The sequence below is a fragment of the Labeo rohita genome, chromosome 7 (assembly GCF_022985175.1).
Source record: "Labeo rohita strain BAU-BD-2019 chromosome 7, IGBB_LRoh.1.0, whole genome shotgun sequence".
In the NCBI taxonomy this organism is placed as follows: Eukaryota; Metazoa; Chordata; class Actinopteri; order Cypriniformes; family Cyprinidae; genus Labeo; species Labeo rohita.
In genome coordinates, this window is record NC_066875.1 from 23,737,674 (window position 1) to 23,761,100 (window position 23,427).

General features: G+C 36.5%; 1 protein-coding gene across 2 annotated transcripts in view; it reads left to right on the top strand.

The window, feature by feature from the left end:
• malrd1 (MAM and LDL receptor class A domain containing 1) overlaps positions 1-21,924 on the top strand; it is a 49,895-nt gene extending 27,971 nt beyond the window's left edge. For both annotated transcript variants that reach the window (XM_051113659.1, XM_051113657.1), the window contains 16 exons: positions 352-637; positions 1,435-1,680; positions 2,909-3,066; positions 5,447-5,624; positions 6,852-6,980; positions 7,773-7,925; positions 8,968-9,125; positions 10,790-10,991; positions 11,073-11,351; positions 11,440-11,565; positions 13,935-14,001; positions 16,256-16,365; positions 16,460-16,553; positions 16,639-16,699; positions 20,463-20,546; positions 20,963-21,924. In XM_051113659.1, the coding sequence (XP_050969616.1) occupies positions 352-637; positions 1,435-1,680; positions 2,909-3,066; positions 5,447-5,624; positions 6,852-6,980; positions 7,773-7,925; positions 8,968-9,125; positions 10,790-10,991; positions 11,073-11,351; positions 11,440-11,565; positions 13,935-14,001; positions 16,256-16,365; positions 16,460-16,553; positions 16,639-16,699; positions 20,463-20,546; positions 20,963-21,037 (2,406 nt within the window). In that variant the 3' untranslated portion in view covers positions 21,038-21,924. The remainder of the gene's footprint in view (positions 1-351; positions 638-1,434; positions 1,681-2,908; positions 3,067-5,446; positions 5,625-6,851; positions 6,981-7,772; positions 7,926-8,967; positions 9,126-10,789; positions 10,992-11,072; positions 11,352-11,439; positions 11,566-13,934; positions 14,002-16,255; positions 16,366-16,459; positions 16,554-16,638; positions 16,700-20,462; positions 20,547-20,962) is intronic.
• Positions 21,925-23,427: the final 1,503 nt, after the last annotated feature.

The window sequence follows — 23,427 nt, forward strand, 5'->3', positions numbered from 1 at the left end:
AAGCTTGGAAGAGCCAGGACATGTTTTACTATAAATCTGATTGTATTCGTCTGAAAGGAGAAAGTCATATACACCTAGGATGGCTTGAGGGTGAGTAAATCATGGACTAATTTTCATTTTTAGGTGAACTATCCCTTTAATTAAAGGCTTGGAGGCGTTCAAAGTTTGGTTCTGACTTGAAGCCATTTATGTTGGCTGAGCAAAAAAAGTCTATTTGGGAATATTGTATCTAGAATCAACGCTATAAACATCAGCACTGCTGCAATTGCTGTGGCATATTTGCATATAACGGCACTCTTGCTCCTGTGATATTGTTGATGAAGTATTCTTTTTTTTTGTCTGATTTCCAAGATGTTTTTTTACGTCCATATGTCTGGTGATGGCATTGGCACTCTGAACGTGTACTTGTCTACAAACTCCAACCGCTCACTCTTACTCAGCCTTACTGGTAATCAAGGCAACTACTGGAGAAGACAGGAACTACATATCTCATCTGCTGACAACTTCCGCATTATGTTTGAAGGCAAGGTGGGCCATAATACAAGAGTTCACATCTGCCTGGATGACATCACCTTCACATCAGGCTGTATTCTTCGCAGCACATTTCAAACAGACGCCGATCCCCGGTTACTTTCAGGTACAGTTGTACTAATGGTGCCATATATACATGCTGTGCTATTAGTGTAACGGTAACTGCGTAACAATGCTCCACAAATGCATAATCAATGTATGAGCTTTACTATTGACAGTGAACATCCTTTTTGTTTATTTATCTATTTTTTCAGTATAATTGTTTTCCAATAGCATGTTCAGGACAGAAAAAAGCTGTGTAGAGAAACTGTAGAAAATGATCTATTCCTTGAAACAAAACATGAGTATACATTATATCTTAGAGGCAGAATCAGATGCTGTAGAGTAGAGTTTATAGATTTATAATTCGTAATGCTAATTTTGACTTTTAAGTACATACAATATTATTATTATTATAAAGAATAAACTACAATATAAAAACTCAGTAAGATTTAAGAAATTAATACTTTCAATTAGCAAAGATGCATTAAACTAATGAAAAGTGATAACAAACATTTATAATTTGATGTTTTTTCTCTTTCAATTAAATGCTGTTTATATATAAATTATAATTATACTATAATATATAATTTTATTATTATTAATATTTTATTTAAGAATCCTATAAGAATGCATTACGCAGTTTCTGCAAAAATATAAAGCAGCAGAACTATTTTTTTAAACATTGATAATAAGAAGAAATAGATTTGCATCACATTAATAAATATTATTTTAAAATAAATTTAAAATAGAAAACTTTTATAGAAAGAATAGAAAGAACTCTAAAAAATGCAGCATTCACTACTGTAAACATTGGCACCTGTTTTTATGCATTAAAATATTTATCTGTGTGTGTTTTTGCAGGATCGTGCCCAGTGGGTTCTCTACCGTGTAACAATGGTAATTGCTACAAACAAGAGCAGAAATGTGACTTCATTCATGACTGTGGAGATGGAACTGATGAATTGGATTGTGGGACGTCCTGCTCATTTGAACATGGGCTCTGTGGTTGGAAAAGCAGTCTGGCTGGCACCTTTAGTTGGGCGCATGGAGTTGGCTCCATTCATATGACCAGACCTCCTCATGATCACACACTTAAAAATGAAAGTGGTAAGTCTTCACTTTATACCACTGCATATGTACAGCAAAATAAGAGAGTTTTTGAAATAAGATTTCTGTGGAAATGTTTGCTCATCATCTGAGATTAAGTATCAATGGGATGATATTCAGAAAGTGAATTTTTGTTATTTATGAGTTCACCTGTTCATCCAGTGATATTGAATAATGATAAATGAACATGGTTTGCTGACCTCCAAGCTAAAAACCCCCGATAATGGTAGGTCATTCAATAAAATGAGGAAAAATAGAAAAAGGAAAAGAATTGTCACTGAGGACTGCTATATATGACAATGTACGGGACTGATCAGGCTCCTCTCAAACTTGTTTTTTTGTTTGTTTGTTTTTTATGATACACCCATTCGGGTGGAATAAAAATTTCTCTTGCAAGCTGTGAAGTCTAACCAGTCCTAGACATGGTTTTATGATTTCAAACCCCCGTCTCTTCAGTGCAGCCTCCTTTATTGATTTGGTGCTCTGCTTCACTTTATCCCAGCAAGATATCTTTATTAATAAAGTAGTTGCGAGCTTATGATTCTATGTATGTTCTTCCATGAGCAAGGTTTTGTAGCAGTAACAGTCTTGTATGTGTACCAAAATTCCATGAAAGACACTGTAAGTGGGAAATCCATTCTCGATGACAGTCAGATGTCCTAGCAGAGATCTATACATCAGCATTTGGCAGTTCTATATTCCTATTATTTCTGACTCCAATAGCATGCACAACTGCAGTTTAGCTTCATCCCTATTTGAGTTCATCTGTTTGTAATTTTTAGAATAACTACACTTGAGATTGAGATTTGTGCATCCAAAATTAAAATGCTACATCGAAGTTCCTTTTTAGGTTAATATTTTTAATGAATATTTGAAATACTCATGCATGCATGTCTTGTGATAATGCCCACAAATCCTTGCTGTGTTTTTCTAATCAATGGAAGAGGTGGAGTTTGCGCTATAAAACTTTCAGGAGTGCGGGCATGCAGATTTTTATCAGTCTGTTCCGTTTTGTTAATTGCAAGACTGCTGAAATGAGTTCTTCTGAAAGTGACCCAGACAAAGTTACAAAAGTGCGTGAAGTTTGTGGCATTAAATCTTGACTCATGCTGCCAGGATGTAGGTTTGAGCACCTCTACCACTGAGGAAGTTTGTTCCATGAGGAATTTTGTTGATGATATAAAAGCTATTACATGGGTATTATTAATGTCGGACTTTCTCCACACAGGCCACTTTGTATATCTAGCAGCCACTCCTGTGGGATTGAAGGGTGATAAAGCTCACATGAGAAGTTCTGTGTGGAAGGAGTCTAGCGCCACATGTAAACTCACCTTCTGGTACTACATATCTGAGAAAGCCACTGGAATCATCCGGCTCTTCATTAAGGTACATGTTTACATCTTATCAAGTAGACTAAATGTACAGTGCCACTGGAATATATCGCTTAAATCAGACTGTGGAGTGTTGGAGTGTGGAGGTCTTCTTTAGAGCTCTGTTGACATAAGCTGAAACTAGCTAGGTCAAATTGTTGAAACATGTTCTTACATGACTTTTCAGTGCTGGGTTATGTGTTATTCGTAGCTGAGATAAACCATTTAGCACTTCAAGTTTGTGTTATGAAACATACCTCAAGAGGAATTATGTGCAATAAACAATTGCCATAGGAAGCTCTTCCTGTGAGAATAAGGGAGGAGTGTTGGGAAGTGATGAAACTACAGAATTATAAAAAATCTCAAGGAAGGTGGGAAAAAAAGTTTTTACTTAGTATGAAACAGAAATGCCCACTGTGACATATACCCAAAAGAAACGGCTTCTTGAACAAGAAAAAATGTAGGATGGGGCTTGATGATGTATTGATTGGATCATTGGATTGTTGTCGTTTTCTGATGTAATATAATTGTCAGGTGTCCCCAGAATGTGTCTGTGAAGTTTTAGCTCAAAATACCCCATGGATCATTTACTTCATTTTCAAAAAGCCTATTTTGAGTGGAAGCAGAAACACAATGTTTTCATGCATGTTTCTTTAAATGCAAATAAGCTGTTGCTCCCTGCCTCCTTTTCCAAAATAGGTCAGATACTCTGATAAAACCATCTGTTTGGTTTTAATTATCATGTATATCGTGCTGAAACCACGCACTTTAAACCGTATTCGTTTAAACTTCTGATATACGGTTTTCTGAGCACACATATCTGAAACACTCACACAGAAAGCGGCTGTCACATGGCATGTGAGTACTAAAGAAAGTTATTTTTATGTCTTATTGCGCCTAAACTGTCAAATACACACAAGTTTATGTTAAAAAACTCATGTAAGTTACAAACACACAGCCGGTTATGTCTGAAGGTGGGAAAGAAGGTCTGTGTATTACAGAAAATCACTCACTGTTCTGGACTTAATAACTTCTGTTCTTACTTGAATTATGCTTTTAAATGCTCTAGCGTGAAGATAAACATGGCAGATTGTGTGCAGCTCTCTCAGGGTGGTGTCTTGGCCAATACGGCAGTGTACGTCAACAGTTGTGGGCTGGGGCTGTAAAATGTGATGTCACATTTTACGGATTCTGTGAACGGCTTGTTCTGAGACACTGCTTATAATTTATGGGGATTAAAAAAAAGGAGCGGGTAGATTTTGGTTGTGTACACACACTGCTAGCACACATTTAACAACATGTAAAAGTGGATTTTGCATAATAGGTGCCCTTTAAAGGTGCTGTATGTAATTTTTTGACTGTACTAAACCATAATAATACCATAATAGGTTTGCAGATATTTATGAAACATGTTAAGTTCACAAATTTGTTTCTCTGAAAAGCAGTGATACAGCCAGTTGTTGTACTTTGAAGTGTGCGTTCCGTGTCGGAATGTCTGTTTTTGTTTTGGTATGTGTGATTCTGCCCACTCAAAGTTCCTTTAAGGCCTTTGCCTTAATCTTTGAAATGCCTCTTGGACTTGCAAGGGCAGATCCTATCTCTTTGAATAGGGAAACATAAAATTCTCCAAAACGGTTCACCAAACGTACGATTAAATTTCATATTTGAAATCTGACAATAATTGTTGTTTCTTATGCTCCCATATTGTTAAAAAAGGCTTATTTTTCAGGCTAGAGCAGCCAATGCGTGTCATGAGCGTGTGTTTGCGAACGCTGCTTGTTTCTATAGGAACCAGAGCTTCTAACGGCAGCTGCAGTGACGCAATGACTTTACTAATCAACGATTGTCTCTGTTATTTAGAAGGCGGGCCTCATTTGCCATATTGGGTGTTGCACTTACTCCCATTCATAAGTATAAGGAGTGCAAAGTCTTCCTATATATTAAGTCTTTGCAGTTTACCCAATAGTATTTGGACTCCCCGTGTTGCCAGTTGGTGGAAAACACAGCGTATTGTAATTACGGAATCCATTAACTGGATCATAGATTGCCGTTTCAACCTGACCTAAAAAAGCTTCGGCATCCATCTAAAAAGCTCTATGACAATGGGCATATTAAATCATGGATATATCAACTCATCAACTTACAGTATAAAGCTATTGTCAAATGTACTCGTTCCTGTTGCGTGTCCTCAATCTGGCAACCCGTGTGAGCGTCAAGTCTGAATTTTGAATTTGTACTGCAGTACCCATTTTAACTGCTAGCTGTCAAAATTACATAATGCACCTTTAAAGATTATTAGCACTCATAAATTGTAAAAAAAAAAATTATGTGTATAATAAGCATGTATAAATAAATTAGCAAAATTATTTTGCCTTTTCTGCATATGTGATGGATAGACAGAAAATGAGCTGAGGGAGGTGTGGACAGAGCGGCAGGTGCAAAGGGAATGGAGAAGAGCGGAGGTATCTCTGAAGAGCCTGAGGAACTTTAATCTCATATTTGAAGCAGTTCGAACACAAGACGTGAGTGGTGGAGCAGCTCTGGACGACCTGCAGTTCGTTGACTGTGCACCACGTAAGTGTTCTTTTTTTTCATTCAGGGCAATTGATTTCTATTCTTATTGTTTATATAGTTTTAAACAAGCTGAAATTTGATATCTGGCTATTACAGCTGATGTGAGCATAAATGCCAGTGTAAGCTTGAGGACATGCTCTACAGACAACAAGTGAAAGCTGCTGGAGAGTTTGTCTTGTCAGAGGGAAGCAACAATGCCTCCAGTTCTCATCTCCACATTTATTTCCCATGAGTCTCTTTTGCTTAATGCTCATGCATAAGCTTGACCAGCTCAGGGCTCTGAGGGTTGTGCTCAGCAGCGCCTGATGGAAAGCAGTACCACCGTTTAATTGGATGAGAATTGATTTGCTAATTCTGACAAGCCATCAGGGAACAACATGAAAGTCAGAATAAGTTCCTCTTTTGGTTCTTAGGCTTGACATGGAAAATGTCAGATTTAATTTGCATACTGGCACTTCTAAATCGCAGTAATTACACTTGAGCTTGTGGATCGTTTAGTGAGACTATGTGTGAAGCACGGATATCAAACATAATCTGATGGAAGCATAGTTTGTTTTCCCAAATACAATGGCTATTATTTAAAAAATTACAGTTCATGTAGGAACATGAGCCTTTTTGCAGTTGTGGTTTTTCTTGGCCTTTGCTGAATTCCACATTTTTTTGGTTTTGAAATGTACAGTACAGCAACTTTCACCAGACCCATAAATAATTAAACTAAACTACAGTTCCTCACAGCTGTCTGTAATTTAATAGGCTGTATAACTTGGATCAGTGGTACAGTGTAAATAAATTAGCTCTATCAAACCGTGAAGAGGAGCAAAGCAATGAAATCCATTTTTTTACAACCTATTTCATTGTGGGAATATGTGCTTTGGAAGGAATTTCTATTCCTAGATAAAGACTTTTCATCCCCATGGCATTATAACTTAAAGTTTCTGAAATTTAAAAAAGGACATATTTTAGCCTGAATGATCTTACTTTACCGTCATGTTACGTTCAATGAATTTGAAGTTATTCGTTCTAAAACGCTCTGGATGGATGATGTTTTATTGCTATTTTGAGCAATGATGTTGAATATGGTCATACTTCACACATCATTTGGATTTCACATCTTTTCATTGTTAGATGATCATTTTTGTTATTAGATTTTTTTTTTATTTATTTATGTATTTTTTTTATTATGCTGTTTCAGATCAGTGAGACTGAAAGAGGTTTCTTGTATTTCAGGAGCTGTGGATCCTGGTTCATGCCCTGCTGTTACAGATTTTGTGTGTAATAATGGAGACTGTATTGAGTATCATTTGGAGTGTGACGGTAAAGCTGACTGTTCAGATGAGTCTGATGAGATTGACTGCAGTAAGTACATATCCACCCTGACTATTAATTCAATATACAGTTGAGGTCAAAAGTTTACATACACCTTGCAGAATCTGCAAAATGTTAATTATTTTACCAAAATATGAGGGATCATACGAAATGCATGTTATTTTTTATTTAGTACTGACCTGAATCAAATATTTCACATAAAAGACGTTTACATGTAGTCTTCAATAGAAAATAACAGATGAATTTATAAAAATAACCTCGTTCAAAAGTTTACATACACTTGGTTCTTAATACTGTGTTGTTACGTGAACGATCCACAGCTGTTTTTTTTTTTTTTTAGTAATTTAGTGATAGTTGTTCATGAGTCCCTTGTTTGTCCTGCTGAAAAACCAAAGAATTTGAGGGACCTGAAGGATTTGTCTGAAGGACAGCGGGCAGTTTAACTGTTCAGGACAAACAAGGGACTCATGAACAACTATCACTAAAAAAAAAAAAAAAAACACAGCTGTGGATCATTCAAGTAACAACACAGTATTAAGAAACAAGTGTATGTACTTTTGAATGGGGTCATTTTTATAAATTCTAATATTATTTTCTCTTGTGGACTATATGTAAACGTTTTTTATGTGAAATATCTTATTCAGGTCAGTACTAAATAAAAAATAACATGCATTTTGTATGATCCCTCTTATTTTGGTAAAATAATTGTAATTTTTTGACCTCAACTGTGGATACAATGTAAATACAAAATAGATATTAATACAATATCTGTGGAGCTAATATATATACTATGTAATAATAACTGTTTATGCTGTCTATTAGTAAATGTTCCAGGAGCTTGTAATTTTGATATGCCCAGCGGCCACTGGCAAGAGACCTGTCAGCTGTCTCAGGATCCATACGATGACTTTGATTGGGATATAGGCTATGGCAGAATGCATAATGGGACAGGACCATCAGCTGACCACAGCCCCAGTTAGTAAAACCTAAACTTCACAATGACCTTGCATCACCTGGGTAATACCAATTTGACTTTTAAACACCACATCATCACCAAAGAGCCAAAATCTTTATTTTGCGTTACGTAATTAGAAAATGTGCATGTTATTTGTCATAATAAGTGTTTCTTTTTACTCTTCTTACTCTTCTTACCTCCCTTTAACAGTGAAACAGACTGCTTGATAATATTAATACCTGAGTTTGAATCCAAACAAGCCACATATGAATCTAAGTCCAAACCCTTCTACTTCATGTAAATATCTGTGGACAAAATAGCAACTTTTGTACAAGTTTCCCATGAATATGAGATGCAGTTTCTTTAAAATTGAGGCCAGCCGTCTGAATCATCTAATGAATCGTTGCATGATTTAAAAACCAAAGGGTTGAAGCTCAGAAAAATCCATCACCAAAAGCCATTTTCTGGCTGCTTCATAAATGGGTGTAATTAAGATCTGGATTCCTGCCTCTCATAAACTCATGTCCTGTTCTACTGAAAGATCAGTGTCTCTCAGTGAAAGTGTTAAGTGTACATTATTTTAATTGTGAAAATGAGTTTGCCCTCTAAAAGGTGATCGATTTACTGAACCTACTATTGATTTTTCATGCCAGACAAAGAGTCAAGGAAATTGCTGCACAGTGTGTCTTTTGAGTGAAGCTGTGGAGGAGTCATGCAGTAAAATCTAATCATGTTTATTGTTACGATCTCAATCATAATACTATAATCTAATTTTAACAAGATAAGAAATTGTTTCTAATATTTGTAGGAGTGTAGTGCTGTAAAAGTACTGAAAGCTATACAAATTGAAAATCTTTTTATTAATGCACATTATAGATTTTTTATGCTTCTGACTGATTTCATTTTTTAAACTCCATGCTAATTGTTAATGGTAATTGTAAAAACCTAACATGCTAATGTGTTATTCTCAAATTTATTTACGTATTATAACTGTTTTAGCAGGCATCTTTGCTAAAACAAATGTTTAATGCAGTGAAGATGACATTTGGTTTGCTCTTTCAGATGGAAGAGGGGGGTACCTGTATGTGAACTCCAGTGCTCAGAGAAATGGAGATATTGCCAGATTAATAAGCCAGCTGGAGTTTCCTGCGAGTGTTGGTATATGTCATCTGCGCTTTTGGTTCCACATGTACGGCTCTAGTCGTGTTGGTGCACTGAAGGTGAGATAATAATGTACTTCAATACAAATAATTTTTCGAAATATACACACAATTTCTTACCATACCATTCAAAAGTTTAGAGTCTGTATTTTTATGTTTTTGAAAAAGCCTCTTGTGCTCACCAAGGCTACATGTATTTAATGAAAATACAGTAAAAGTGTAATATACTGAAATATTATTTTAATTTAGAATAGTTGTTCTTTGTTTTAAAATATTGTCCTGTGATATAAAAGCTGAATTTCCAGTCTTCACTGTCACGTGATCTTTCAGAAATCATTCTAATATGCTGTCTTAAATATGGAGCCCAGCAACATGACATGCAGGAAAAAAGTAAATAGTGTGCATGATTTACTAATTTGTTCCCTCGGTTAAGTAAATCGTGTGCACGCTTTACTAATTTGTTTTCTCATTTTAAAAAAATTGTGCACACGATAGTATAATTCGTTCCCTCTTTTTAAGTAAATATAATAATAATTTGTCATAGACGCGGGAAGTGGGGGTGCTGAGGGTGCTGCAGCACCCCCTATTTTTTTCTGGGAGCGAGATGTCAAATCAAGTGTATTATCAACCATGTGTATTATCAACCATACTCCTGACATCTGAGCCGCTGAAGATGTAGTGGATTACATTTGTTTGTGAAGGGTATGCGCCTCCCGATCTACATAAATGCGTCTATGTTTGCGCAAATCATTCGTGATCCAGCTTCACCTACAGCAGAAGTGAGTATAAGGGTTTTTTATAAATCTCTGCAATCACCTTTCCTAATAACGTGCTAGTTAGCAAGTTTAGTGGCTAAATGCGGCTAAAGTAAACAATCTCTCAGAGCACAGCTCCTCACTCCACAGAGAGAAGAGAGGGGCGGGCGAGCAGAGCTCATTTGCATTTAAAGGAACAATCCCTCAGAATGGGATGATTTTTGCAGAGCTCATTTTGGCAAGGTAAAAAGAGTGTTGTTTTACACTACTATTGAAAATTTTTAACTAAAGTATATTATAGACTTTTCAAGAATCATATCAAATATACGATGACCCCTTTAAGAAAATAATATTAATAGTAATTGTACATACCTCCATGTCAGCTTTGTGGTTTCATTGATGGTATAATTTGTTTTGTAATGCTTTGTTCATAATTATTAAATACTATTAAAATACTGTCAACAAAAATAAACGCACATTAACACGTGTTCATAATTGTATGTATTTACTGTTTGTAGTTTTTTTGAGACTCTCCGGAGCAGCGTTTTGCACTCAGATAAGAAGACCGAGGGAACGAATTAGTAAAGCATGCACACAAAAACTGTTGTGCAGCATTATGTTTTTTTCTGTAAAAACCGAGACAGCTAGATGGTTCAAGAGAACAGTTTTTATTGGAAATAAAAAATGAAAAAAATTCTTCCTTTTGCATCATGTGGTAGTATTTTACTCAGAAAGATGAGCATATTGGAGCACCGCAGCCTGCTAGATAGCAGTCATAAAGTAAATTTCCCCCTTTGGTCTCATTCCATGAAAAAAAGTGCATATATTATGGTTCATAAAATGAGTAATGAAAAATAAGCTTTAAAGTTTTAGAGCCAACTGTGCAGGAGTTCAATGAAATATTGAAAACACTGAGCTTTAAAGCACCTCTTGAAGGCTGCGTAATGAATTCTGGGCACTGTATTGCAGGTGTATACTGTGGGCCGCAGTGGAACACCCCTGCTAATGTGGGCAACCTGCGGAAACCATGGAGACAGCTGGCATTATGCAAATGTCATCCTATCAAACGTATCACCATTCAGAGTGATCGTTCAGGCAGAAGTGGGAGCAGACCAGTGGACTGACATTGCTGTGGATGACATCTCTTTCACTAGACAATGTCTTGTTGGAGGTACAAAAACACAGTGCTTTTGATTCTTGTCTCTTGCTGAACTGAAACTGGGTTTACCATTTTGTTTCTGTGTATGTTCAGGTCCTGTGACCTCCATCCCTCAAACATGCCACAAGGAGCACTTCCAGTGTTTGCTTCTGTTTGAGTGTATACCAGTGAGTTGGCAATGTGATGGTGAGGTGGACTGTCTGGACAGCTCGGATGAGGAGATGTGTGCGAGTGTGGTTCCTGGCACCATGCCTCCTCAAACAGGGTGTGAGACGGGAGAATACCGCTGCATGAACAACAGCTGTATTCCAGCACTGCTGCGCTGCGATATGGTTTTTGACTGCCCAGATGGAGAAGATGAATACGGATGCCGTAAGACCCATGCACAAATCTGTTTAATATACATGGTAGTATATCACTGCTGTAAAACAGATAAAATTTTCTCTCTCTGTCTCTGTAGCTGTTAAGAATTGCGATGATGGAGAACTAGTGTGTGAGGCCACAGCAGACTGTGTTTCTTATCAAAGTCGATGTGACAATACTGTTGACTGCCCTCCTTTTAACTCTGATGAGTCCAGCTGCTATGGTAAAACACATTCATTCATCTCACTTTCTTATTTTTTTAAACTAAGTTTATTACACTCAGTATTTGGCATTTTGCTCTGTCTTTTACTCCTAGAAATGCTGGTGATTGTGTGTTTGCGAGTGTATAAACCTATTCATCTGGCTATCAGAAAGTTATGAAAATTTAAAAGATCAAGGACAAGTTTAATATCTCATGATATAATACATTTTAATGTATTTTAACGTATATCTTCCTTTCTTTCAAGTTAATTCATTTTTAACAGCTGTCATAAGTTTTTTTTTAAAGGGGTCATCGGATGCTAAGTTCACTTTTACGTGTTGTTTGAACATTAATGTGTGTTGGCAGTGCATGTACAAATCTACCCTATAAAGATAAAAATCCATGCAGTGGTTTTTAATTAATCTGTAAAAATAATATCCCCTTTTTTAAATCGAGCCGTTCTCAGATGCCTGTCGGTGTGGCGTCACACCCACAGAGGCCGCTCCCACGATAGTTGATTGACTCAGATCAGCTGTAACAGTCCACCCTCTTTGTTTCGATGCCAGAGCAGGGATGTAAGTTGGACAAGAATATCTCCGATTAAGCGATTGAGGTGTTGTGTTGCTGGATGTAATAATGAACATAGTGGTCGTCATTTACTCCCGACATCTTAGCCGCTGAAGATGCAGTAGATTACGTTTGTTTGTAAATAGAATGCGCCTCCCAATCTACATATATCCGTCTATGTTCGTGCAAATCATTCGTGATCCAGCTCGTCCACAGAGAGAAGAGAGGGGCAGGCGAGCAGAGCTCATTTGCATTTAAAGCAGCCTCGACCAGAATGAGATGATTTTTGCAGAGCTGATTTTGACAAGGTAAAAAGGGTGTTGTTTTACACAACCATTGAGAATTTTTAACCAAAGTGTATTAAAGACTCTTCATTAAGACCCTAAAGAATCATATCAACTTGTGGAAAATGGGCATCCGATGACCCCTTTAAGATTTGTAAAAACAATAATATTGAGCAATATAGCACTTCATTTAAAGGATTATTTCACTTCCAGAATAAAAATTTCCAGAAAATTTAGTCAGCCCCATGTCATCTAAGATTGTTCATGTCTTTCTTTCTTCAGTCGAAAAGAAGGTTTTTGAGGAAAACATACCATGATTTTTCTTCATATAGTGGACTTTAATGGGGATCAGCGGGTTGAAAGTCCAAATTGCAGTTTCAGTGCAGCTTCAAAGGGCTCTACACGATCCCAGCTGAGGAACAAGGTCCCATCTAGCGAAATTATGTAATTTTCTAAATAAAAAATAATGTAATAATATACTTTTTAACCACAAATGCTCGTCTTGCACTAGCTCGACCTTATGCATTATGTAGTCACATTGAAAAGGTCACACGTAAAGTAGGTCGAAGTACTGATCCAGAAATACAGATTGTATTGAAGTCCACTATATGGAGAAAAATCCTGGATTGTTTTCCTCAAAAACCTTCATTTCTTTTTGACTGAAGAAAGAAAGGCATGAACATCTTGGATGACATTAGGGTGAGTAAATTACCAGGAAATTTTTATTCTGGAAGTGAGCTAATATATTTTACTACATTTAAAATAACTCATTCCCGTAATATGCTGGTTTTGTGCTCAAGAAACATTTCTTATTACCAGTGTTAAAAAACAGTTGTGCTTTACGGTCACTTTTGATCAATTTATTGCATCATTGATAAAAAAATTAAGAGAAAAAAATCATACTGACCCCAAACTTTTGAACTTTCGAAATAATACTAAACAATCTGGGATTTTATTTTAAGAGTGTTTTCGTTCTGATCGGTGTCATAAAATTATTGCGATTTAGTGATTCTGAGACCATAATCAGTGTTCATTATGTGAGAAAGGATGGGAAGAAAGTAAGAGACAAAGACAAGATCAGTATGTACTTTTCTGCCTTAATTCCCTAAATGAAAGCTTAAATTTATAGCCTAAAAATTTATGAGCAACATAAAGCCCATCAAATTAAAGTGACTTTTTAGGAGTTACATAATATATTACTTCTCATTAAGTGGGCACTTTCTTCAGCGGACTATCCCTGCAATCTTCAGATTAAAGGAGCTGTGGCCCAGGAGCACTGTGGGGGTGAAGTGCCTCAGTCAAGGACACATCATTAATGTAGATTCTCTGTGACTCTCATGTTAAGGGTTGCCCTGAACTGAGTTGGGACCTGCACCGTTTAGCCGCCAGCCAATAACTTTAACCACTATGAAAGTACCACTTGATCTGTGTTAATTAATGAAGTAAAAAAAAAAAAGGTCCTTATCGCATTTTATCATTCAGTATTATGATGATTTTATAATAAGTCATTATTATATGCAGATGTGTTTTATTTTCCAGAGTGTCCCATTGGATACTGTCTCAGTGGAGGGACATGTGCAGTACAGGCAAACGGACCAGTGTGCACGTGAGTATCTCAGGCACACACAGTGGATCCCAAAATACTTATAATCAAATACAGACACTTTTTAAAAGTATAGCAGAAGCTATCCATTAACATAATATTGTAATGCAATGTAATGTATTGCTAATACAGATTAATGCAAAGAATACAGTTGAGGTCAAAAGTAATTATGTTACCAAAATAAGAGGGATTATACAAAATGCATGTTATTTTTTATTTAGTACTGACCTGAATAAGATATTTCACATAAAAGACGTTTACATGTTGTCCACAAGAGAAAATAAAAGTTGAATTTATAAAAGTGATCCCGTTCAAAAGTTTACATACACTTAAATAAAGTGTATGTAAACTTTTGAATTAAATTAAATTATTCTTAATACTGTTGTTACCTGAATGATCCACAGATGTTTTTTTTTTTGTTTAGTGATAGTTGTTCATGAGTCCCTTGTTTGTCCTTAACAATTAAACTTCCTTCTGTTCTTCAGAAAAATTTTCTTGCAGAAAAATCCTTCAGGTCCCACAAATTCTTTGATTTTTCAGCATTTTTGTGTATTTGAACCCTTTCCAATAATGACTGTATGATTTTGAGATTCATCTTTTCACACTGAGGACAACTGAGAGACTCATATGCAACTATTACAGAAGGTTCAAACGCTCATTGATGCTTCAGATGAAAAAAACAATGCATTAAGAGCCAGGGGTGAAAACTTCTGAACAGAATGAAAATGTGTAAATTTTTCTTATTTTGCCTAAATGTCATAGTTTTTTTTTTTTTTTTTTTTTTTTTTCATTTAGTACTGCCCTTCAGAAGCTACAGAAGATATTTACATGTTTCCCAGAAGACAACATAAGTTAAATTTACCCTGATCTTCAAATTCAAAAAGTTTTCACCCCCCAATTCTTAATGCATTGTTTTTTCTTTCTGGAGCATCAGTGAGCATTTGAACCTTCTGTAATAGTTGCACATGAGTCTCTCAGTTGTCCTCAGTGTGAAAAGATGGATCTCAAAATCATACAGTCATTGTTGGAAAGGTTTAAAATACACAAAAATGCTAAAAAACTAAAGAATTTGTGGGACCTGAAGAATTTTTTTGAAGAACAGCGGACAGATTAACTGTTCAGAACAAACAAGGGATTTATAAACAACTGTCACTAAACCAAAAAAAAAAAAAAAAAAAAAAGCTGTGGATCATTTATGTAACAACACAGTATTAAGAATCAAGTGTATGTAAACTTTTGAACAGGGTCATTTTTATAAATTCAACTATTATTTTCTCTTGTGTACTATATGTAAACGTCTTCTATGAGAAATATCTTCTTCAGGTCAGTACTAAATTACAAATAACATGCATTTTGTATGATCCTTCTTATTTTGGTAAAATAATTAACATTTAGCAAATTTTGCAAGGTGTATGTAAACTTTTGACCTCAACTGTATGTTTGTTCTGGAGGACAAATATATATTTTTTTTTTTTTTTTTTTTTTTTGGGGTAACAAAAAGTGTTTACTAAAAGTCTCACCTAAAAATCTGACCTACAGTATCCTTTCAGTTTTACTTGGGGGAAAAAAAAAATCCCCACCTTCACCTGTCGGTCATGGTCAGGCAGGTGACAAGACCCTGTTGGAGATCTTTGCATTGAATTATTCATGCTACCCTACAGTGCCAGCCGAATATCACATTGAAATGTGAGCGAGTTATACAAAGAGTATCAGCACCCTGACTCTCAGTTTAAACATGCACTTTTCAGCAGACTGCCAAAGCTGACTTTTTGTAATTACTGTTCCGCTTGTGCCAAGAAACACAATCTTTCTCCATTTGAATCAACCCCCCAAAGCCTCAAATGTTTCTCTCTCCTTGTCTTTCTCTTTGAAAGGGTGTATGTCATTGCTAATAAATTACGAGAATTACTGAAGTCTCTTGTTCGCAGACACTAGTGTATCTGTGTGTGCATGAGGTTGATTGCAGAACAGCTTAAGGACATGTTTTATGTGAAAAGATCCCCACAGGCAAGAAAAAGAAAAGAAAACACAAAGAGAAAGTAAGAGAAAGGAAGGGACAAAGAGAGAATGTGTGTCTTTTTCTCATTACAGCAGCCGAGGGAAGGCTGTTTCTGATATTAAGCTCATGTGGATGACTCCAGGCAAATTTTCATGCACTTATTTATTTATTTCTCTTTTGGAAAGTCAAGGAGCCAGCATTCCCTTATGAACTATCTCTGATTCTGCAATAATCATGTTTTTCTCTGTCTTTCTTTAGTTGTCCATCACAGTGGACTGGTAATCGCTGTCATATCAAAGAAAAACCTTTTCTCACAACCGCTTCCACAACACCTGTGATACCAGATAGTAAACTTGGCAATCAGATTGGTGAGTATATGTGCATGCGGTTATTGAATATAATTATACTGTTTTGCATGCTGAGATAAGCAACAATATGTGTGTGCAATTGTGAACTCTGCAGCTGTCAGTGTTGGATTAAGTGTAGCATTGATCCTGGTGGTCATTGCAACTGGAGCCGTTTTGTTCTACTTATTTCAAAGAAGACATTTATTAAAGTAAGTCCATTCAATTGAACTCTACAATATTGGAAAGTGTCTGTAAAATGTTTGGATACTGACTGCATTGTTCTTGACTGAACAGAGACTCCAGTCTTATTGATAATGAAGAGTTGGATTGCTCAACCTCTGACTCACAGAAAAAGGTCAGTCATATAGCTCAATATATAAATGGCATGATAAAACAAGTTGATTTCTCTAAGTTGTTTGTTTTTAATAGAGACCTTCATTCCCTGCCATGTTTCATATGTTGCATCTCTCTAATACACTCCCAAGACTCTCTTTTTCCTCCCACTCCATTTCTTTTTTTCCACTTACTGCCTTTTTTCCACTTTGGAGCGAACAGTGTTATTCAGTCATTTGAACCGCTCTGCAGGTGTGAGAGAGAGCTCTGTCACACTGCTGATAGGAAATATTGACCCGCAAACTTAAGTTTGTGCATTTGTGTTGGTGTGAGTATGTGTACATTTAGCACTCAATGCTAAACTCACTGTATTTTCTATGCGGTATGTAGTAATTTTCACTCTGCTGTGCAGTGAGGGGTAGTTATTAGTGAAGTCTGACATAATTTAATGGCTAACTGAGATTTCTCTACATTTTGCTAAGTTATGCATTCGTGTTAATGAGCCGATTCAAAAATGTAATGCAGAACCCTAGTGTTGAACACAATTACTGATTTTCATAATTGTTTGTAGTTTTTATTCTAGCCAATACTCACACTAATGTAATGTGAATGTACTTTGCTTGTAATTTGACTGTGAACTTTGGAAAGATGATATTTGAGCAATATCACACAAGAGACGTGAGATATGGCTGTATATCAGCACAGCTTAGATTCGGCCGTAGATAATCACAGTGTGCAGATATATCACGTCGGTGAGTGTGATATTGCGTTTATACAACAGTTTGATGGAACGAGTGAGTAAATGCATAAGAAACAAGAGTGGAGTGTCTTTAAAAACCCTCTATTTCCTTCCGCCACGGATTCAAATCTCAGTTTGACAGTTTAACAGCTGAGCCCGAGCCTCTGTTACTAATTAGAAAACGTCACTTTAGAACTAGTAACAAAGGAACGTTGAGATGCTTCATTGAAAGCTTAATGTATTACTGTATTAAAAGCAGTGTATTGTGTGTAGTAGAGTATTATGAAAGAGAGATGGACTGGGCGAGTGTGATTACCTGCATCTGATACAGCATTCATTCTTAAGCTCCGTCTCATATTCACAGTAAAACATTAGTTTGAATGTTTGCTGACGAAAGCGATATCTTTGTCATAACAATAATATCCTTTCATTTGTTAAAGGTGATTTCTGATGACAGTGCATTTGTTTGCTGCGTCAGGCTGTTATTGAAAAAAAACTTCTAATAACTAAAAATTTCAAAGAGTTTATAAAAAAACTGTCTCATTGCCAATAAAATCCGAAACAATGAAACTAATCACCATCCAAGCATGCACCCTTTCTCAATACTAAATGCTATTATTAAATACTATTATTATTTGTCTGCACTGATAGCCTTGTGGTTAGTGCGGCGACATGTAGCGCAACTGCGTCTCTGGCGACCCGAGTTAGATTCCCGATTTAGTTGATTTAGTCAAAAGTACAAAGGTAACGTTCCGATATAAAGCATTGCAGTATATATTTGTCAAAACTATCTTCTCTGGAACAAATAATAGATTAATGAGACCAAAGACTGCAGGTTAGATTTACCCAAAATGAATTATATCTCATGTTTAACCACTATAGAGACATCAGAACCAGCGGAAAATTCCAGAGGATCTGGCTGAAGTGAGGCAGCTCTCTGGCAGATTCATGAGCCGCTGACATCCTGGAGTTCACATCTCCGAAAACATCGAAGCAAATTTGCAAATAGACTTCATCTGTATTAAAAAACTGCATATTTGCAAGTACATTCTCACCTGACAACCTCTTAAAACTACATTCCGTGACACAAAAACAGTAATACATTTAAAATTATAGTGGATTTGGGCGTTCGCCATAACGCTCGCTGTGAGAAGTACCGCAAGCGGAGTGATACAATTGCAAATGGTAAAACGGCTGTTGGAGTTCTGTTGGGCTCTAAATTAAAGTATACAACAGTTCTTTCTGGTCCTCAAATCTAATTGGCTGAGAGGAGTGCAATATTCTAGTGATAACAGAGCTCTAACCATTTCACTGTTTGTATCCTTCCACTTACAGTATTTCTCATTCTGAGTGTCGTGGCAGACACCCAAAAATCCACTGTAATGTTATAAATAATACTGTTTTTATGTCACGGAATGTAGTTTTAAGAGTACTTTAGGTGAGAATGTACTTGTTTAGTCTTCAAAAATTAGAGACTGAAACAGGATTGTAAACAAGGAAGTTATTTTTACTTTCAACAGCATCTTGAAAGACGCAGCCAACAAATGCACTGAGCAGCGTGGCGGAAATCACCCTTAACAGATCAAAGGATAGTACGACACAGATATCGCTTTCCTCAGCAGGCATTCAAACTAATGTTTTATTGTGAATATGAGATTAAGCTGAATGAATTAAAGAATGAATGCTGTATCAGATGCAGGTAATCACACTCGCTCAGTCCATTTCTCTCTCATAATACTCTACTTAATACAGTGAGCTTTTAATACAGTAATGCAATAAGCTGTCAATAAAGCAACTCAACATTCCTTTGTGACCAGTTCTAAAGTGAATTAGTAATGGAGGTTTGGGCTCAGCTGTTAAACTGTTAACTTAAGCTTTGAATTCATGGTGAAAGGAAGTAGTTCTGCACAAAAGAGTGATTTTAAAGACACTTCATTGTTGTTTTTAATGTTTTTATACATGTGCAGTCGAACTGTAGTATGAATGCAATATCACACTCGTAGCCCTACAGATATACAGCCATATTGCATGGCTACTCATTAGATATTGCTTATGTATTACAACACTGACCAAAATTATAAACGCAACACTTTTGTTTTTGCCCCCATTTTTCATGAGCTGAACTCAAAGATCTAAGACTTTTTCTATGTACACAAAAGGCATATTTCTCTCAAATATTTTTCACTGGGTTCGAACCAGTCAGTATCTGGTGTGACCACCATTTGCCTCACGCAGTGCAACACGTCTCCTTCGCATAGAGTTGATCAGGTTGTTGATTGTGGCCTGTGGAATGTTGGTCCATTCCTCTTTAATTGCTGTGCGAAGTTGCTGGATATTGGCAGGAACTGGAAAATGCTGTCGTATATGCCGATCCAGAGCATCCCAAACATGCTCAATGGGTGACATGTCCGGTGAGTATGCTGCCCATGCAAGAACTGGGACGTTTTCAGCTTCCAGGAATTGTGTACAGATCCTTGCAACATGGGGCCGTGCCTTATCACGATGCCATACACACTGTCTGCCATCTCCCCTGTACAGTGAAAACCGGAATTCATCCGTGAAGAAAACACCTCTCCAAAGTGCCAGACGCCATCGAACGTGAGCATTTGCCCACTCAAGTCGGTTACGCCGACAAACTGCAGTCAGTTCGAGACCCCGATAAGGATGACGAACATGCAGATGAGCTTCCCTGAGATGATTTCTGACAGTTTGTGCAGAAATTCTTTGGTTATGCAAACCGATTGTGCTTTGTGATAAAACTGCACATTTTAGAGTGGCCTTTTATTGTGGCCAGCCTAAGGCACACCTGTGCAATAATCATGCTGTCTAATCAGCATCTTGATATGCCACACCTGTGAGGTGGATGGATTATCTCGGCAAAGGAGAAGTGCTCACTAACACAGATTTAGTCAGATTTGTGAACAATATTTGAGAGAAATAGGCCTTTTGTGTACATAGAAAAAGTCTTAGAAATTTTGGTCAGTGTATTGTTGTTCCTATAGCTGTCATTTTATGAAATATAGTAACTGTGTAATTCTTGTTTCAGCTGCCTTCACCTGACGTTACAGCCAAGTGGCCAGTACATCCTCAACTAAACATCAGCGTTTACCCATGGAGAGAGGATCCAGAGGTATGAAACTCTGGTTGTCGTAATTGACATAGTGACCATTGAGTTTCACCCCAAAACCACTTCTACTTTAAAAAGACATACCACTGATGTACAATACAATCTGTGGACTGTTTTATTGCTCTGCACTCATTTTTACTGGCTGCAGTTATAGTTTTGATCTGCAGCAATTTGACCGAGGCTTGTGACCAGAGGACCTAAGTAATACATTAATCTTCTGCTTAAGCAATAAATGAAAATAAGGTACTGGAGTAGAGAAGGCAACCGACAAATCTTAATGGAAGAAATGTCCATCATGATGTCTCATAATATCGATGGGATGAAATTGAGCAATTGCTCTGTATTAATGGACTATAAGTAGAGTCAGTGGTTTTCATTTTGTTCATCTGGGCCTGTCTTTGCTTGTGTGTGTTATTCAGGTCTCCAGCTCAAAGAAAAGCAAGCTTTCTTTCTCCAACCCACTCTACAAGTGCTCGAACAGTTCTGAAGCTTGAAGAAACACAGACACGCAAACAGTGGCTGTCACGTCCCTATAGATTTAAAGTGCTTCCCACTTCATTTGAGCCTCCCCGAAAACATGGCTGTACTTGCTTAAGGTTTAGAGGGCTCGTGGGAGGAAAAAGTGTGACCACAAACAAGTTCCAATTAAGCAAAATGAAGCAGTTAAACTATATCGCTCATAAAAAGACAGTTTCTTATAATAATCCATGACATGTAACATATACCATATGTTGTGAAATCTCTCTGAGGCACTGAAATTAAACTTTAATCTTTCTTATTTTACAAGAGGCAACACTTTATGTCAGTGCCTGTTTTAACATTAGGGGCTATGCTGACAGATAAATTTGTATGTTCAACAGCTCTCAAGTAATAGTATCTGATATAACTCTGGCGGATGTTCAAGTTCAGTTTTAAAAGTTTTTAACAATTCTTCATATGATTTAGAAGGCATTTTCTGTTTCACTGAAAATGCAAAACAGTGTCATTCGAAAAATAAAGGTAGATTTAAGAAAATTGAGCTTTATTAAAATTAAATATTTAAGGTTAACCACAATTTAACATTAATCTGGGAAAGTTTATCAAATCTAGCATGGACTCTGGGTACCATTTTAGAGATTGTTATGTTTTCAAATCCTAATCTTCCAGATATCTGTAGTTTTAAGAACATTATATTGTCATTACTTTAACTGTACATTCCATCACCACTTGGTCTCCTTTTGGATTCAAGCAGACCACATTTTGACAGATGATAATATTGAAATGAAAACAATGAGAACAAAACACAAAGACAAGTGAAGTTGTTAACTGTGCAGTGGCAGTGTTTAAGTGATTTTTTTATTTGTACCAGAACACTAAAACAAAAGCTATAAATGTACGATTATGAACTCTGTTCAAAAAATTAAATGTTTTGGTATTACAAGATTTTGTTTGTAATCCTGCATCTTTGTCTTTTCGTTTCTGGTTCTCTTTTATCAAAAGAAATGCTGTCATGATTTGTCTTAGCGCAAAAATGAACTACAAAGCATGAAATGAAACATGATTTGATGAGAGTGTACGCATACAGATGAATTATTCAGGAAATGTGTCATTGCGTAGACTGTAACACTCAATGTGACACTGGTCAAAGAGGTTTTAAAATTAAGTATTCATTAAAAACATACAAATTGGATTTCTGAATCACTAGAGCACCTGTTTTACCAGTTTCCACAACTTTCTGCCACTAGTTTGGTCCTCCTTCATCTATCCTTCTCTAAAACTACAGATTTTTTTTAATATATTTATTAGTCTAGATTTTTAATCATGTTCATAATCATTTTATTTTTCAAACTAGAATGTCTATACCCTGCTGTGTGTACAGACAGCTGGGATTTTTCTTTTAACAGCATGTGAGACAGGAAATTAACTTTCCTTGAAGACAGTTAAAATGTTTTGCCAGATTTAAGTGTTACTGCCGAGGCGTAAAAACTAATAGAAAGAGACAGCATAATAGTCATCACGCTAGACATACATGCTCACAATTACGCAGAGGTGTTTCATTATTGTGCTTAAATGCGCAGTCAGTTCATCTGAATCTCGGTGGAATAAAAAATATGCAGCCAGCATAATCTAGTCCATTCATCAATTCCGCACTTTCATTTTAATGTCTTTCTTTATCTTGCCATCTCTTTCAGTGTTTCAGAGTCTGCTTTTTTACTCAGAAATTAAGAGAGAAGCACCAGAAAAGAAAAGATTGTTTGTGTCTGTATGCAATGAGAATTAAATCTGGAGACTGAACAGGCCACTCAAGAACATTCTATGACTGATCCCTGAACAAAGCATAGGTAGATTTGGATGTATACTTTGGGATGATTGTCCTGCAGGAAAGTCCATTGATCATTAGCTTCGGACTTTGCACCAAAGGCACACAATTCTTGCCAAAATGGCCTGATACTTCACAGAATCCATGATATCCTTCATACATCATGATTTCGACTTCCTGCTACAGTGCAACAACCCCATAACAGGACTGATCCCCCTCCATGTTTGACAGTGGAGATGGTGTTCTTCTGCTTATAAGCTTTGCCTTTTTTTGCACCAGACATACCACTAAATCCAGAGGTCCATAAGGTTTACATCACTCCATAAAAGATTCTTTCCGAACTCCACAGGTCTATCGAAATGAATTTCAGCGTGTTGAAGTCAGCATTTTCGTTCTTCTTGGTCAAGAGTGGTATTCGGCAAGATGCCTCAACATAAAAGCCATACTTGTCTAATGTTCTTTTTATACTCTGCACTGAAATTGCACTGCATTTTTTCCTCCTTTCACCAGGTCATCTTGCAAGTCTTCGGCTGCAGGTTTTTTCTCAGTTACTCTGTTCAAACATTTATGATATTGTTTTTTTTT